Source organism: Uranotaenia lowii, chromosome 3 (assembly GCF_029784155.1).
Source record: "Uranotaenia lowii strain MFRU-FL chromosome 3, ASM2978415v1, whole genome shotgun sequence".
Taxonomy (NCBI): Eukaryota; Metazoa; Arthropoda; class Insecta; order Diptera; family Culicidae; genus Uranotaenia; species Uranotaenia lowii.
This window is the reverse complement of record NC_073693.1, coordinates 251893055-251911788: the sequence shown is the minus strand read 5'-3', so window position 1 is coordinate 251911788 and position 18734 is coordinate 251893055. Positions and strand designations below refer to the sequence as shown.

Below are 18734 nucleotides of genomic sequence, written 5' to 3'. Positions count from 1 at the left end.
CATTTTAATCACACACGGGTGTAGCTAGTTGTAGTTAGTAAACCTACCTCGCGAAGCTAATATCGCAAACACTCACAACAGATAGTTATCGTAGAATACACCTTAGACTAGCATAGCAATGATCATTTTAGCAACGGAGTTTGTTTTTCAAAACTAAGACATTTCATTAATTGTTGAGTTATTTTTGTTAAAGTTATAGTTATTTTGTTAACATATTCAAAAATCTATATCTCAATAGTGTTTGAATTTAGTCCTGTAGTACCCATTTCATTTAAAACTTGCTTTGACAAACAATTGAAAAACTCTTGTGCGATTTCGTGTCCCCACTCTTCTCACGTCCTTTGTTTAAGCAACGTACCTGCTAAGAGCATCCCAACAGATTTTCATCGAAGAACACAGAAACATGCGTCTCTAGGACAATGATTTCTCCGTAACGTACCAGAATGCTAATGTTGCTTTACAGGAGATTAGCTAGGATGTTACTTGCTTTGATGTGTTGTGATGTCCCTCCAGTTATCGTATTGATGGTATATGCATAGGTTAGCCATCCGGAGCAGTTTAGTCTGTTTGGTCTCTGTCCTATGGAGCTTGTGTTGTGAACGCGTTGAATTATCTAAGTCTAGTTTCTTACCGAAATGTTCGAACAAGAGATTGACTGTACGTTACATCTTTCATCTTGATTGTATACGACTCCGTTTCACGCAGTTTGTTCGAAACTGCTCGTCCTGCCTCTCTTGGCTACTCTTTCCACACCCTTATTTAACTACTACATCAATACATGCGCCTACAGAATCTGTCACCTCTTACACCTTAGCCAAGACAATCTATCTCTTTTTCTGTCTCTAATCCCCCTTTCATTCATCCGTCAAAACCATTATATGGAAACCAACAACAACAAAAAACCGTTACCAATTTGTGACTCTGTTACTTAATCAACTCAACTCTCCAGGTTCCTGGTCAGCATCAACCAGCCCCGCCCGTTCGCCATCCCCGAACCATTTCGGTGTACATAGTAGTGCCCAGCATCACCGTAGTAGAAAGTCCGATCGTCCCAAAACCGCCAACAGCCAACACCCGGCCCACCAAGCGTACGATACGACGATCCTTTGCGAGCGGTCCCGATCGCCGAGTCCTGCCAGCCTGCTCCAGGAGCTGCGGGACCGGGACCACGCCCGCCGAAAATATCGGAATGGAATGGGTACTTGGACGATCACTCACTCTCAATTGTTCTCTCTGTTCTGAAACTGTGACTTACTCTCAACAACAAATTGGGATGAATTTTAGTTTTTTTTTTAAATATCATTTTCGTTTTCTAAGTTCACGGTTCGATTATGTCATCCCGCCCTGTAAATGTTTTGGATCATCTCAGCTTCAATGTTCGTTGTTGCGTTACTGATTGTTCCCTCCAATTTTATCTGTTGACCCTGCACACATCATCTCATAATTGCAACTTTATCGGTGTCAAATTCATCTAAATCATTTCTCTGTAATGTTGGATTATGATTCTTGTGTAAAAATGTTATTTCATTCAAATGCACATTTTAAAACAAATCAGAGTCTTCGGAATGAATTTTTAAGTAACCTGCGTAAACTGTTTTATTTTCGAAAGGTATTTCAGACCTGTTAGGGTAAACAGGAATGTCCAAGCAGAGGTATTTATTTAAAACACTTTTTCGTTATATTTCAGTGAATTTCAATAACTTTGGAATTTTTCTTAACCATAAATCAGAAAAGATAAACAACGATAATTGGGGTGATTTGCCAATCGTTGTCCCCTAACCCATTGTTGCACAGAATGACTTAAATTGTCAATATTTCAGCTGTTTTTCAACTTTTCCTCAAAAATAATACCGAATCGTGTAATTCGGAATGTTTTCTGATGAAATGAGGCTTTTGTGATATTTTCTGCTGGTAAGTGTGTATCTTACGAAAGTTTTAATTTTTCTTGTATTTTTCGCGTGTTTTTTGTGCTAATTGTTAACAAAAACCTTAACATTCCTTCTACGGCAAATAAGGTTTTACGTCAGAACAAAACATTTTTCGTATCAATTTTCTATACGAAACGTTTGTTGGACAATTTTAACACCATGATTTTGAAAAAAAAAATTATGATTCATACTTAACCAGAAAATATGTTGGATCGTTCAACAATTGGTCCGCTCAATATCCTCCTGCCCCATTGTTGTACATAATTCCGCAGTAAAATTTGTTGGGAAATTTCAAATTTATTAATTCGTAAACCTCCAATAACTTTGTTTGGTTGTTTTTACAGCTAAAAATAGCAATAAAAATTTTGGAAGCGATTGATTAAGTCCTGAATTATAACAACGTGTTTTGAATTAGTAAGGAGGCTTGTACGGAAAAATTCAAATTTTCATTCAAAAACCATCAGAGATGTAGTGAAAGTTCAAAACACATATATTTGTATATTTAAAATATTTCTTGGTTCTTGCAATACATTGCATGTGAACAAAAACTTAACCTATCTTGTACCCCAGAAATGATATTCGTTGTAATACAAGAAATTCAAAATAGGTAAATATTTTTTTTTAATTTTAATGTTTTGACAGCTAATTTTAAAATTGGTTGACCGGATGAAAATAAGAATCTCATTATACTGCTTTGCATAGCTAATAAGTTTGATGATTTAAAACTTTCGCAAAAACATGTCATGAAATTATTGAAAGCTTCAGAAAGCAAATCCTGCAATTTGACAATACTTTTCAATGGATCACGAATTTTTATTTCGGAATGATTATTACTTTTTTCATGAAATACTTTGCTTCTTCTAATGCTGGCAAACAATTCATCTTAAGAATGGGAAAAATCAATAATTTAAAACAAAATTCATTTCGAACTTATTTGAATTTCTTGTATATGCGAAAAGTTCTTCGTGCATATAAATTGTCATACAAAATTGAACACGTTCATTGACTACATGCAACTAAGACAACTCGAATTGACTATTGATATGGCATGTTTTTTTTCTGAATAAGTGGATATTTACGTCCACTTAGAATTTTCACATTTTTTGCACTCAATTTTGATTTTTAATAATCAATTCTATAATTCAAGGACACTTTATATATCAATAAGTATATTTTTTCAACCGTAAAATCTTAAAAATGAAGTTTTGAAATTATTAAACTCGTTGAAAAAACTTATGCATGTATGAAAGTCGGGCAATTTGCATTGTCTGAAAAGTGTCAAAGTCAACTTAACTGCATTGGCTTTGAGAGACTACTTTTTTATCAGATTTATTTTGAAATCCTTTATCCCGACCATTTACTCAACATTTCATGTAAAGAATCTAAAAGCTGTTCTGTAAAAAAAATTGTTTCTCTTATTTCGTGACGGCAAATCTAAAAGAATTATATTCCATGTCAACAGCGATCCCCTTGATATTGTTATTAGCCCTTCGTTTCATAAAGTAACAAATTGGCAACAATTATTGTATGAAAAAAGTGAAAAAACGTATTTTATTTTAATTGTTTTTCTTGATCATTTCCAACTGTTTAAAATTATTTTTAAGGGAAAACAAAAAACCATGAAACGAAGGGTTAATATTGTCAGAATATTGTACAGGAGGAAAACTACGACCCTTAATCCCAAAAACTAGAAGTCGGAGGTTGGAAGACCCGAAATATTACTTATCTGACGTGCAATTTTCTCAGGAATTCGAATCTGCTGTCGAGTTGCCGTCACTGGAGACATCTATGTGAAGCTTTATTTGACCCTTATCATCCAGAAAAATAAACAGTCGTAGCTTTGTAAAACTTAATTTAATCCAAAACAGTTTTTCAGCCGGAAAACTCTTGGGAAGCATTTCTATGTGATGTGATTGTTTCCTGAAGATTGATGAAATGCTACAGAGGTTACATTAATTACAAATAAACCCACTTATATTTAAAAGATATTTAAATCAATTAACTTTTCGAAAACAAAATTCTTATACAAAATTGTATATCATGAGCATAAATCAGTCAAACGATCTGAAACTTTGGGCGTGGTTTTGTTCATTTTCAAGTTTTAAATTGAGATTCATTATGTAAAAATCGATCGACTTCCAAGTGAGTCCTTAAACATTTGTTTTATAAAATCGCATCTGCTTCATAAGGGTAAAAGGGGGCAAAACAGATCACGTTCTCTAATCTTTTCACCTGTTAATAGCCACTTAAAAATTTTGCATTAAATACCTTTCAGTTCATTCTATGGGATTTTAAAGACATGAAATTTTATGTTGGTAGGACATATAAAGAAAAAGGCTCAACACTGGGCAAATTATGTTATTTAACCTCCACTCAAATGGCTTTGGGTAAATAAAGAGGTGGGTTTGAGTTTCTGAAAAAACTTCACGTGTGATAGATGCTATTCCAGACACTCAAACCGGCGGCTTTGTGTTTTTTTTTTGGGCCCGAATTGGAATTGGAAAGTGCATTGGACGGTTTATATGGAAGAAACCCCCCCCCCCATCCCCCTCATAGGAGGCCGTCTAAAAATTAGATTGCATTTGAACTAGAAGTTCTCATAATAAGCTTCCGTAACAAATATCAGCCTATTCGACCTCATGGTGACTGATTTTCAAAATGTGCAACCATTGGAAAAAATCGGACAACATTATGCACGACGCAAAATTTGCCTGTGCAACTATTGGGCAAAGACAAGCTGTTTTAAATGATTTTTTAAATTTTTATGTCACTTTTTTCAAACAGTTGAACCTTTCGATCTTGTTGACCAATCCTGTATGAGTGTATCGACAAAAAAAATCGAGTGAATTTGGTTAAAATGACTAAAATACAGCATAAACACTAAAATCATGTGCTTAGCTGTGCAACGATTGGCAAATCACCCTGGTTATCATACCACAGCAAACTTCTCTCTCCCTCGTTTACTTCACTTGGCTGGCAGCGTCCAAAGCCCTTAATACGTCAAAATTTTACCGATACAAGCTGTATGTAGTTTTGACGACTAACGAAGTCTCACTCTTAGAGCTTCACCATGTTTCTCGAGTTGAGATCTTTTGTTTTGAGAACATTTTGGGACGAAACGTCTTTTTAGGCTCATAGAAACGTTATTTGTAACTGTTCAAAATGTTACAAATTGTTTCATCTTTAAAGATCATATTTCAAAGCAATGCGAGCTACCGCCTAACCCCGCCTCATGTAATACTCGTTACGAACCACTTCCAGAATACAATTTCACCTCTACTCAGTAATTACATGAAGACCTCACGAAGATTAACCGCCCCTGTTGAGATGAACCCTTCCTGACCCTGATAGGCACAATCCATTTGCTGCAGGAAATGTATATCACTCAAGAGTTCCTTGCTTCCTGTTGGCTCAAGAGACCGAGTTATCGATACATGCTCACGTTATTGAATTTGAATGGCTCAACCAAGCTGCCGGTGTTGGTGAGAAGATCGTACTCGGTGCGAAGCTTGAGCAACAACAACAAAAAACGAACTTCTCGCATTGGACAGACTCGCAACGATAGTATCTAGAGTCGACCAATTGCACCCATGTACCATACCCATGTAGCATACTGAGGAAACGCTGTGGCTCGACGTACCTTGAAATGAAATCCGAAAAAAGGATGTACCACCTGGTTGATCAACTTATAAAAAAAAGACTCCGGGATGAGAAGGGTGAGAAAAGGAAATAATAAAACGAGCTGTTTGCTTGAGGCTGCTGTGTAACAACAGCAATATCAGAACCATCCTCGCGCATTCGATCTAGGGACAGACCAGCAAACTTTTGGTTTTCTATTCCTTTGAATTCGGTTTCGTGAAGCGCTTATCAACCCTCAACCCTCGCTCTGCACAGCTCAAGGCCTGATCTGTCCTCTAAAAATTCGAGATTTGACCTTTTCTAGGAGCGACTCGAGGCCAACTTCTTTCTATTGTCTCAGGGCCTGATCTCTAATCATGCAGACTTAACACACGAATCTCTCTTCTCTTTTTTTATTTGTTGCTAACCCAGGTGGTAGATCACATTTACGGATCGCATTCCAAGGCACGGCGAGCCAACGTGTTTCCCCCGTCTGCTACTCTGGGTCCATGGGTGCAACTGGACGTTTCATGATACCTTGTTACAAGCAACCTAACCCCCACCTCGAACTGTTTAACGCACTATCCTTCAATAGTTAGAAGTCTATTCGCACCAGTGCGCTTCAAGGCAAAACTCAATGTCGAATCCACACCATCAGCAGTGACCTTACATCTATACGAATGAAGGCCTGACCTCTCCTTTAACGACTCAAGTTGCTCTCCTTTTGTTGACTTGAGATCCGCACATTTTGCCCATTGTGTGCCGAATTGAAAGAGCTTATCCTGAACACGTGCCTGTCACAGCACACGCTCGGGACTTTATGCAACTACTCGGATGATTCTCGACGAAGACATGATCCGACGTCGAGAGTCACTTTACACCGAGGGTATTCTCTTTACCACGAAATACTAATTATCCTTCGATATCTACTGCGAAGAAGATATTGTCTCATCTCCAAAGCTTCACTAACATGGAACAGCACTACTCGGATACTCTCCGCCCGGTGGAGTTGTCCTACTACGCACGCGACATATCCCCAAGGTATACTACGCAGAAGGTGATGTCTGATCGTATTATATTCACACGTGGAATCGGACGCACTCTTGTTGAAGGTCCCTCGTCGCGACGGTGCGACATTCTACACCGGTTGGTGATGGCCATGTTACGATTCCATTTTCCTCTGTTTTCCAACACTCGCACAATGCTTCGACGCTACAAGGACACTCTCAGCAGCGTGACGACTACGACGACCACGACGACGGCTGGTGTACCAGAGCATTCCGGAAGGCTTGGAGCACGCCACCAATGACGTGAGCAAACACCCGTAAATATTAACACGTTCGTCGCCATCGGACCCATAGTCGTGTGACGGGTGTATTTTCGGGGAGGCCCCGTCACATAAAATACGTGTGACGCTCTCTTCTTGAAGTAATCTGCTCAGTTTAACCACCCACACGTAGCTAATCTTAAAGTTCTCCTTCCACACTTTTTCGCTCCGAGAATTTGTTTGGGCCCGGCTTGTAAAACTACCGAAATGAGCGTGGCGACGAACGTGTTAAGTAAGTACATCACAGGCTTTGTGCAGCTGGTCGTGATAAGATGTGACGTGACGCTCGATCTCGACTGTCTCTCCCTTGGAGGGATGAATCATCCTTCGGGATGAAAATCCCGATAAAAATAGAGTTGCCGGTGTTGCCGTGCACCAAACTCAATCCTGAAGAGCGTGTTGTTACTGGGAGCGCCGCTTTCGGACACTGCTTTGTCACACGCGACCATGATGAATCTAGTATGGTGGTCTCAAATGCCAAATCGCACGTTAGCCACATTGAAAAAAGTTTTGACAGCTGGCTGAAGTGTCGGAAAATGGGGTCCAGGGATGCCAGGTGTTTGAGATAAAAATCAGAGAAATTTCGAAAAAAAAGTCTATGTTTGTCTGTGCTCAAGCTTATCGTAAACCAAAGATCAAAAGATTTTAAACCATATTGGGTTTTAGTAAATTTATTTTATTTAAATTCGACTTCCGCGAACAAATAAATGATTTGAGAATTCAATGAATTCATTTTATTCGAAACACTGTTTTGTATGTTAAATTACAATACACTCCGCACCTTGAGCCAATCGATGGCGTCAAGGTTGGACTCAGGGTGTTCATCATCGAAGCGGCAGTCGAGGCTACATCATGCGCTTCGTCATTGTTACCGGTGACGCAGCCCCCTCCATCATCCTTCAGCTCATCGGTTTCCTCGTTCAAAAGGTCAAAAACTCCATCCAAATGACAGGCATCAGATTCGAATTGCTCAATTGGATCTTCTGGACCAGCGATGGCAAAAGACGGGGGTCTTCCTGAAGTAGCTGTTGCCTCTCGATGAAGATCGGATGTTCCTGCAGGAAAGCGAGCCGCTTTTCGGACGATGGAATGTCATGCCTCGCCATGTTACCATCTGATTCGATGACTTTCTGCTGCTTCCATACATCCCGTGGAAGAAAAAAAATGTAGAATAAGCATAATTTTGTTATAAGTAATGGACAATAATGTTACTCACCGCTATCGACAAAGCTGACACGATCGTCTAGTGGTCCAACCTCTTCCAACTTTGCTAACCAACCCTGAACGCAGCCGGAAGAATTTTTTTCGCTTCAATGGACTACACTGTATTCCTTTTTTGAAAGATTGTTGTGTACGTGCAAAAAAGAAATCGTTTAAAAATAGTTCAAAACATCCGGAAAACATTCATCGCTCATTTCGAGTAAAATGGCCAAGTTGGACTGTAAATCGATCATTTCTAACCAGGCAGACCATTCTGAGGTGATTTGAGTGAAATCGGGAAGGTCAAAGATTTGTTTTGAGTTTTAAGCCACGGTTGTTCCGGAACTTTCGCAGAGTCTCTAAGTGGCTATTCCGGCCTATGTTTCTGTAGGGAAGCAGAATCCGAATCAATTTATCACCCAAGAGTGGTTTTGAAAAAAGTGGGAATGTCTAGATTCTGTTTTTGACATGTTCGAAAATCGTCTTATTTTGAAAAAAATCGTTCAAAATAAAACCATGTAAAATAAGATCGTTTAAAAAAAGAATCCGGTGTATTTTTGCAAAAATCAAGGCGAAGTCTTGGTCTGAGCAATATTTTGATGATTGGCAAAACTCCGTGTTTTACAAACAAACCAGAGCACCTGGCATCCCAGCCAGCCAGCAACCAGCCAACAGCCAGCTACTCTGTGGAAAATCGCATAAATCTCACCGATCCATAAGTCAGGAAATGCTCATCGTGTGGAGAATTACAGGCCAATATAGATTCTTTGCTGCTTTTCCAAAGTGCTAGAAGTCCTGATATACGAGATAATCTACTCAGCAGCCTCTCCAATACTCACCGATGTCCAGCACGGGTTCATCAAGAAACGATCAACCTTGACAAACCTAATGATCTATGTCAGCGATTTGCATTCTGCAACAAGTAAAAAACTGCAAGTGGATTCGATATACGTAGATCTTGCTAAGGCTTTCGACAACGTACCTCACAGAATCGGAAGAGAAAAACTTGATCGATATGGATTTCCCGAGTGGGCAACTAAATGGCTGTATTCGTATCTGCTGAATTGTCAAGGCTTTATAAACATTCATGGGACTCACTCCTCCGTATCCGACATGCCGTCTGGTGTTCCGCAGGGTAGTCATCTTGGACCGCTCATCTTCGTGATTTTTACTAACGATCTGGCAACATTCCTTCAATCGCTGAAACTGCTGTTTGCAGATGATCTTAAAATCTACCGGACCATTGATTCGATATTGGATTGTGTTGCGCTTCAGGAGGACGTCGATCGATTATTAGTATGGTGCGGATTACACGGTATGGAGGTTAACGCCGAAAAACGTAAGTGTATAAGCTTTTGCTCTGTTGTCTACGACTACGGTCTAAGGGACACCTCTCTCAAACGAGTAACCTTTATTAAAGATCTCGGAATAACATCTTCATTTGTTCAACACACCGCGACCACTGTAGCCAAAGCCTTCGCTTTGCTCGGCTTCCTGCGTCGGAATACTCAGCTTTGAGGACCCGTATGCTCTAAAAACAGTTTTCTGCTCATTGGTACGCAGTGTTCTGGAATATGCGGGACCGATCACTCTGTCCACAGCGAAAGACTCGAAAGGATTCAGAAACAATTCCTCCGCTACGCCTTGCGACGATTGCCATGGCAAGATCCCGTACGGTTACCACCCTATTCTGAGAGGTGTGCCTTGCTATCAATGACGTCTTTGAGCCAAAGAAGAACTTTTCAACAGCGCACCTTCGTTTACGATATCTTGACAAATGCCGTTGACTGCTCGCAATTGCTTCAGAGATTGAACATATAGGGGAGATGGGGGCATAATGGCCACCTTAAGGAAAACGGTTATTTAACCATAGAAAATAGCTATAATATTTATTTATTTATTTATTTATTTATTTCGCCAAACATTGTAGGCTACATATATAATAACTTAAAGCTAGGGACTACAATTTTCAAATAGGCTTAATAATAATGATTTTTGTTTACATTTTCAAAGTCAGATTCTTCGGTGCCTGTTACCGTAAAAACCTTTTTTCAGCTGCTGTTTTGACATAGTAAAGTCTATGTTCTCATAATATTTATTGTAACTATACATTAAACAATTCATTGGACTATATTTTCCATAATCAGTTCGAGTAGAGGTTATAATGAAAAGATTTCTTGTTCTTAAATGACGGCAAGGACAATAAAAGTTTAATTGATTTAGTAGATAAGCAGACTGAACGCGTTGATTAATTATGTCGTTTACAAAACAGATTGCAGCAAACTCTCTTCTTACACTTAATGTTTCAATGTTAATAAGCAGGCAACGTGATTCATAGCTAGGTAATTGGCTCTGAGACCATCCTAAATTTCGTAAAGCGAATAGAACAAATTGTTTCTGGACTGATTCTAAACGGCTTTTATGTGATATTTGAAAAGGCGACCACACAACGCTACAATACTCAAGAATGGATCTGACGTAAGCTGTGTACAATGTTTTTATTGTGTATGGGTCTTTGAAATTATAACTAAAACGTTTTATAAATGCTAACATACTGTTCGATTTCTGAATTATTGAGTTATAGTGATCTACAAAGGTAAGTTTTGAGTCCAATATAACTCCAAGGTCTCTAATCTTGTTGACTCTCTCGACAGGATCATCTCCCAATTTGACAATTTCATATGACTGACATTTTCTTCTAGTAAATACAATATTTGAACATTTTGCCACGTTAAGTTTGAGCAGACTTTTAATGCACCATTCGTTAAATACATTAACTTCGTTTTGAAAGATTCTGAAGTCTTCTTCGCTATTTACTTTCATATAAAGCTTCATATCATCAGCATAAATTAGCACATTTGACTGCTTGAGGAGACAAGTTATATCATTTACGTATAAAATAAATAATAGGGGGCCGAGATGGGAGCCTTGAGGTACACCAGAAGTGACGGAGATACTTTTTGAAAGTGAACCATTAAATCTTACGACTTGTGAGCGGGTCGTTAAATAGGATCTTATCCATTTCAGTAGGTGTGAACTGAATCCTTGTTTATTTAATTTAAAAATTAACATGGGGATGTCAATGCTGTCAAAAGCTTTACTGAAGTCAGTGTATAAAGCCTGAACAGAATTACCGCGATCCATACAGCTAATATTATAGGTAACAAACTCCAGTAAATTAGTGGCTGTAGATCTTCCTTTAACAAATCCATGTTGCTTTTCAGTAATGTGAGTTTTAATTTGGTTATATATTTTTTCATTCACTAAAGCTTCGAAAAGTTTTGGTATGCACGATAAAATGGCAATGCCCCTGTAATTTTTTATCTCAGATTTTTTCCTGACTTAAATATGGGTACAAGAAATGATTCTTTCCATACTTGAGGAAAAACACCTGATTTCAATGAAGAGTTAAATAGAAGAAATAATGGCATACTCAGTTCATTTACTAGATTTTTTAAAAGAAGTGGAGGAATTCCATCAGGCCCGGGCCCTTTAGTGCTGTCTAAGGAGGAAATGGCTTTACATATTTCTTCAAAGGAAATTGATTCGACTACAGTTAATGCCGTTGAATCAGAGAGATAACTAAAAAAGGAAGTATCACGATCTTGCTCGGAAAAACTAGTGTAAACAGTTTGGAAAAAGTCGGCGAATAGATTACAAATTTCGTCGGAATTTTGACCTTCTATGCTGCCAAAGTGCATGCGAGTTGGAAAACTATTGTTTTTTAATTTTGTTTTAACATATCTAAAAAAGTTTCTTGGGTTCGATTTTATGTTTTGCTCAATTTTTATATTATAGTCTTGGAAAGAAGTACTTAAGCGTATTGCTAGTAGATTACTGGCTTCTTGGTGTTCTAACTTAGTGACTAATGATGGATTCTTTTTCCAGTTTTTATGTGCCTTCTGCTTTTTATTTCTTAAATGCACAAGCTCTTTCGTGAACCAAGGCGGATTTTTGTTATTATTTGTTCGTCGCTTTAATTTTGTTGGAACAAATTCTTTGAGAATATTACCAAGAATTTTGTAAAAAATCTCTACTTGAGGTTACATTATTGTTTCGTGTTCAGACACTTGAAAAGCCTTTTCCCTAACGGGCTGAAACGTGAAAAACTAGATGAAAACGTTAAAAAATGCATTTTAAAAAATTTTGCCAAAAGCTGAAAACCAGCAACTGTGGAGGCATAATGAGAACCCCCCCTGAGGCAGTATGAGCACCATTAATCAGGGTAAGATGCGCGTTTTCTGCCGGGGAATCTAGCAGCGAATTCAATTCGATGAAGCCAGGTGAGTCGTAGATTCATCAAACAAAGCAATAACAAAATAATCTAGGTCTGTTTGTAAAATACAAACAATTCACGCACGCTCATACATTATGTGCTTTGTTCGGAGGATGATGCTACTAGTCGTATAATGTAACAATAAAAAAATCGATCATGAATTGTAAATGGAAAAAAAATCACCTCGAACAGAAATCTAACTCTAGTCTTTTGATTACCTCTCCGACACCTTACCAATAGGCTAAATCGTCGGATGAAAACTAGTCAAGGTGTGGCGCTATAAATCAATTTTAATTCGCTGCTAGATTCTACGGCAGAAAATGCTCATTATGCCTCGATAATATGGTGCTCTATATGCCCCTAGTCAACAAATTTAAGTAAAAACGTGTTTTAAAATTGATAAATGTGATTGTAAAAATTGAGAAACAATGTATACATCATGTTGCAGTGCGTACATTATAGATCAAGGTTATTTTAAGATCATAAGAGCTTATTTCGTGGTGCTCAAAAGTTATAATATTTTCGTAACTTGAGAACCAAGCTAGTTTTTTTTTTAAATATCTCTGTAAAGCTGATAAGAAGATTCCTTTTTTTGTGAAAAATTAATACTATAGGAAGTACGAAACAAATCCTTATGAAAATTTATTTAAGAAAATACGTACTTTCGTAGAAAAGAGTAGTGCTCATTATGCCCTGGGTGCTCGTTATGCCCTCATCTCCCCTACGTTCCAGCACGCCGACTGCGTAATCGAACCATGTTTTGGCTGTCAAGAAGCAGGACTGTCTTCGGACAGAATCACCCCCTCTTCCGGTGTTGTGAAGTTTTCAATGCTGTTTCTCACTTGTTTGACTATCATGTTACAAAATCTAAGTTTAAATATGCAATCCGTGACGTCACCTAACTTAATTGCTATGTAATTTAATTATAAGCTAATCTTAAACAATCAGTCTGTATGACAACAGTCCAGACTCCAGAAACAAATAAATAAATAAATTTTGATAGTTTTATTTTCCGGGCCCCAAGGAATTCTCGGAACGTGAAATTAAATAGAGAGGAGTTCAATATTTAAAATGCGTGGCGAAACTGAGTGGCTGACTTGAGTAAAAGAGCATCACACGTTTTTATGTCGGTATTTTAGATGTCGGTCACATCTCATCGCAGTGTATACCTAATCGTTATCCATTGAAACATCCGGATCTTGTTTGAATTGTTTGAAATATCATTTTGAAAAATGTTCTAAAATGGCTTAAAGTTTAACTTTTTTTTTACCTTTTGCAGTGGAATATCATTAGAATATTTTCTCATCAGAGTGTTCTACATATGGTGAAAGTATCAAAACAAAGTCAAAGCTTTTAAAGGGCGCTTATCGCGCTCACTGTTTATCACGACTTAAAGTGGCTTTATAAAACAGGACATTTAAGAAAGTTGTTTTAAATTTTTTTTTCTTATATAAGAGGTATAATTCTTGTATAAGATGTGGAAGAAAAAAGTTTGTTTTTCTATTGAAATGCCTTTCGACAAAAAAAGATTACAATTCGCGAAATTTCACCAAAAAAGAGTACGCTAATTCCTCGAGTACGCATGTACTTTTAAAAGAATACGTATGGTATTCCTAATATAAGCACTTGCTGAGACGCTCATAATTTTAAGTTTTAATTTTTGTAAACTTCACGAACTCCGAGCTAAATAAGCTAATTAAACCATATTTCAAATGCACACAACTTTAAACATTGATCATAAAAAACTACATTAAATCGCACTAAAATTTAATCAGCTTTTATAGGCATGAGCAATCGCAAAATAGCTTTGAAAAGTATTCGCCTTTATTGCCAAATACTTTGCAAAAACAATTTAGCTGAAGACATCCAATTGCATAAAACATTTAGTACAGAGTTATGGATGCAAATTTTTGTATTTTAATAATTTAAGAAGAAAGAAAATACACATCCGGTTAGCTTGGAAAATAAAAATGACATTACACAGAAAAAAAATTTGATTATTACCTGTCACTGAAACTGCTACCTTTAAAATAAATCCACCTGTAGTTAACAAACTTTTCCTTGAAAGTTTACGAAGATTTATTTATTATTACAGCAAATGTCCTGTGAAAAAAATGTACACTGAAAATTAAATGTCACGTAATTTGTTTTTCGGCCTGTAAAATTACGGTAAATGTCCTGTTCCTTTTTGTTACGGGACATTTGCGTAATTTTACAGGAAATATATTTTGCTGTGTACTGTCGACTTTACTCGAAAAAAAATCATGGGTTTAAACTTAATGTTCACAGTTGTTTTAAGCCAGAATTCACAAGTGCAAAATCATCAAATTCAAGTTAATAATGCCAAATGATTTTTCATATTTTTATCTTCAACTGGTGTTAGTTTCAGATTAAAAAAAATCATACTTTTTTCTGGAACGAAAACTACAAGTTTCTGAAAATTAGATCGAGAAAAAAGCGCATACTCTCGAAAACAGGTTTGATGCAGTTATAATAAGATTGCCAGAATTTTTCCCGTTCGTGTCCGAGGCTATTTTATTGATAAAAATTGGCAAAATCCAAGTATCTGATTTCAAAATTTACAACCCAAAATCCGAGCATTCTCTGAGCCAATTTTTTTAAAACCCTTTACTTTTTTAACACAAACAAAAGTAAAACACTTGAAACATTTTTATTACACTAAAGTGTCAGCAGATTTTAAATCGTATTCTTCCAAAAACCATTCATAATTATTTCGATTAAAAAAATTACCATAAAATAAAAAAATGTTATGAATCAATTTAAATTTATTTTGTAAATGAAGTGATTAGATCTGGGCCAACTACGTGCAACTGGGCCAGGTCATAGGTCAAACATTACTAGCATAGCAACCATAAACGTGAAAATTTTGAATTTTGGCCCAATTTTTTTGGTGAAATACTCCTTTGTGCTATAGACTTAGTCGAATTGGGATCTTTTTTGAAATGCTTTGTTTAGGCTAAAAACTCGTCGGTGAATTTTTACAGAATTTTGAAGTAACGTTTACATGAGTAAATTTGAACTTTTTTTTCTTGGGAAAATTGATTATTTTTTACTGAAAAATCAACATCATTTTTGTTTTTACTGTGTAACTGAGCTTACTAATGGTTTTCGTGCCAATTTTTAATTATCTAAAGAAAATGTTCCGCTGAAAAATTTGGTAGAAGACCGCAACTTTGTTGCTTGTCTCATTTATTAGCCAAAACAGTTATCAGCTGTCCAACAGGAGTAAATATGTCTTTTGGCATTGAAAAACAATAAACTCAATTGACATCACTGCTGAAGCCTCGCAAAACATTGCATAAAAAATACATGCAATACTGTTGGTTCGGATTCGAAACAGAAATCAATCCAGATAGCTGTACTTTTGCACGCTTCAAAGCTGTAATAAAGAGGACAATGTATTTCTGTCTTATCTTCTTAATTTTACTATTTGTGTACATTTTAGTATTCCTACTCACGTATTCCGAACCAAACTTGCATATGCCCGTTAGCACCAACTACCTGTAGTGATTTAGCATTATCAAAGTTAGTCTTCCAGTTTGTTTAGAATTTAGGGTTACTTACAATGGAAACTTATGTTTCGTAAAACTAGCAGCTGGCAAACGACTTATGCGAATTTTGTGGATCTACTCTGCTGGCTAACGATCGTCGGAACACCGATATATTTAGCTATGCTTTCTATGCACAGTGAACGTAACCTACATATATTGAAATGGGAATATACTTAGCGTGATGCCATTTCTGCTAACACTATCCTCTTACCGAATCCAAATATGATCCGAAGCTATTTCACTGTTTAATTCAATCGCTTATAATTTCTTTTTAAATAATAAATATTCGCACTTGCGAAACTGTAGGAAAGCTACCAAACTCGTGTATAGTCTCAACTCTTCGCACATGATATCAACTCGTGTTTGTAAACATTAATCTAACCGTCACTTCTGGGAGCTCTGGAACTCACGACACTTGCACCGTTGAACCCAGGGGTATTCTCAACAAATACCTTGCTAAGAACTCAGCAGTGATGTCAATAGAATTTTGTTTGAAAATTGTTTTTCGGTATCAAAAGACATGACCTCAATCAACACCTTAAAATTTTTCCATGACTCAAAACTTGTTTGTCTAATGAGGTACGACGTTACGGTATTTGACAAAGTTGATCAACGCAAAATTTCCTATAAAAAAAATATAGATTGCCACAAAACCACAAGCTGGCTCGGTTTCACAGGAGAATCATAAATGATCCAGATTTTTAAGTACAAAATATTCAAATTTCTCATAAAATATAAAAGTTCAAATTTACCCATATAAACGTTACTTCAAAAATTTTCAAAAAATCATGGATGAGTTTTTAACTAAAACGAAGCTTTGGGCCTTCAGAGTTTGAGATATACAATATGATCTCAAATCGACCCAGTCTAATATGCAACGCTTGTACCATCAAACACACTGTGATTTACTTCATTTTTCAAATCCTAATCATTCATGATCTTGTTGATCACCCAGAGTTTTGCTCTTTAGAAGAAGTTTTAATCGAGTTTGGCAATTTTATGTAAAAAAGAATTACAGTTTCAACCAAATCGGAGTGCACATTTTAAGGAATCTTTAAAAAGGAAATTTATTCTTCTGGAAGCACTCTCTGCTTCTGCTTTATTTGGCTCACATCCTATAAAAAATATCAGGTCTTTTTATTATTAAGTTTTGCAGCTCTTCTCACAATGAACTACACCTTCAATAATCAACATAAGGTATCTTATTTAAATAATCTGATTATGAACAAAGGTCTTGTAAACCATCAATCAAAGTATTTTTGCAAGATATTTCTTGAGTTTTTAAATGATTTTCACAGCAACAAAATAATTCAAACATTCGGATAGTGATAGAACAATTTAAAAGAACCCACTGTTCACACTAGTTTACCAAACCCTTTCACACGAATTGGACGAACAATAATTTACTCTGCAAGTATGTTGCTAAAAATCACAAATCTGTTGACTACATTCAGGCAAATTTAAACATCAATGAAAAATACTGATATGCGATGAATAGGCGGGACCTCATTTGAAACTTTTTCGGTAAGTTAATTCGATCATTTCATCTGGTCTACGTTTTCCAAAAATTCTATTTGTTATGAGATTTACCTACCTGAATGGGGAATGGGAAAAGAACTAAGCTTTGGAAAAATTTCGACGAACTTGGAAATGTTCGTGAAAAGCAGAATAATTTAACTTTGGGAAAATGGTCTATACACTTGCTATAGAAATTTAACTTTTACTGAAGTGTACGTCCAGAAACAATGAGGAAGATTTTGTAAGGATATGAATGATCTAAACTTGATGGAAGTTCCAAATTACAAAAAAAAATGGTGTCTTGAGCATTTAATGTCAAGTGGATCTAGTTCATCTTATGGCTAGCGCGATATCGTGATTTCTTATTCTTAAGGATAGTAGTTGAAAAAAATGTAAAAATCCATCGAATTTTACAAAAAAAAATATTTCAGCTGTTCTGAATCATCCTTCACTGAATCGATCATTGCATGATCTTACACTCACCAAATCCTTCCATTGACAAACACGCAGATATTTGTTTATGTACTAACGAGAGTATTTGTACCCCAATTGAAAGTATATCTACACTTTTCCAAAGTATCTAGAGAACTATCCGTTGAATTGAGCCAAAGTGCTACTCACTAAAAGTCACTAACGCCACAACTTATAATTCTGCCTTAATAATAGGACCTCCAGGTCACGTTCAGCACAGCTATCCGGTACTGGTAACTCGTCGCCAGGGTCAAGGCCGAAGATTACCACCCACCCCTGTAAACCGTCAACCCTGCAGCTGAAGCAGACTATATCAACTTCCCCAAACTGAACGCCAGTCCAACTCACGTAAGAATTTGTCTTCAATTAAAGAACGTATTATGCTTAAAGTTATTTATTGATATATTTTATAAAAAAAAAATCTGTAGCTACTCCACTCGACCCACACGACGCCACACAGTGTTCACTCGTTGCCTCAGTCCCGGGAGTTCCTGCGGGAACGGGAACGGGACCGAGATCGGGATCTCTACTACCGAGAGCGAGATCGGGAACGGGACCGGGAGCGCTATCGGAACAGTCGGGAGCGCGAATCGTCCCGGGATAGCTACGGGCAGCTGCCTGCGCACTACGAGTTCCGGGACCGGGAACGAGAACTCTACGAACGGGAACGAGAAATCGAACGGGAGTTTGAGCGGAGTATGAACGGTGAGTTAAATGCTAAGTGTGAGTAAGAATTTCACGAAGATTGACGAATAATTCTTTAAACCAGTATGGAACACCACGTGCCACTTTCGTACGAACAAGCCCTGGCGATGGCCGAAGCG

General features: G+C 37.0%; 1 protein-coding gene across 1 annotated transcript in view; it reads left to right on the top strand.

Annotated features, from left to right (window-relative positions):
* LOC129753289 (voltage-dependent calcium channel type A subunit alpha-1-like) overlaps nt 1–18734 on the top strand; it is a 260599-nt gene that overhangs the window by 225353 nt on the left and 16512 nt on the right. Inside the window, 6 exon segments of the mRNA XM_055749089.1 lie at nt 950–1198; nt 18115–18186; nt 18189–18218; nt 18221–18258; nt 18339–18619; nt 18680–18734. Of these exon segments, the coding sequence (XP_055605064.1) occupies nt 950–1198; nt 18115–18186; nt 18189–18218; nt 18221–18258; nt 18339–18619; nt 18680–18734 (725 nt within the window).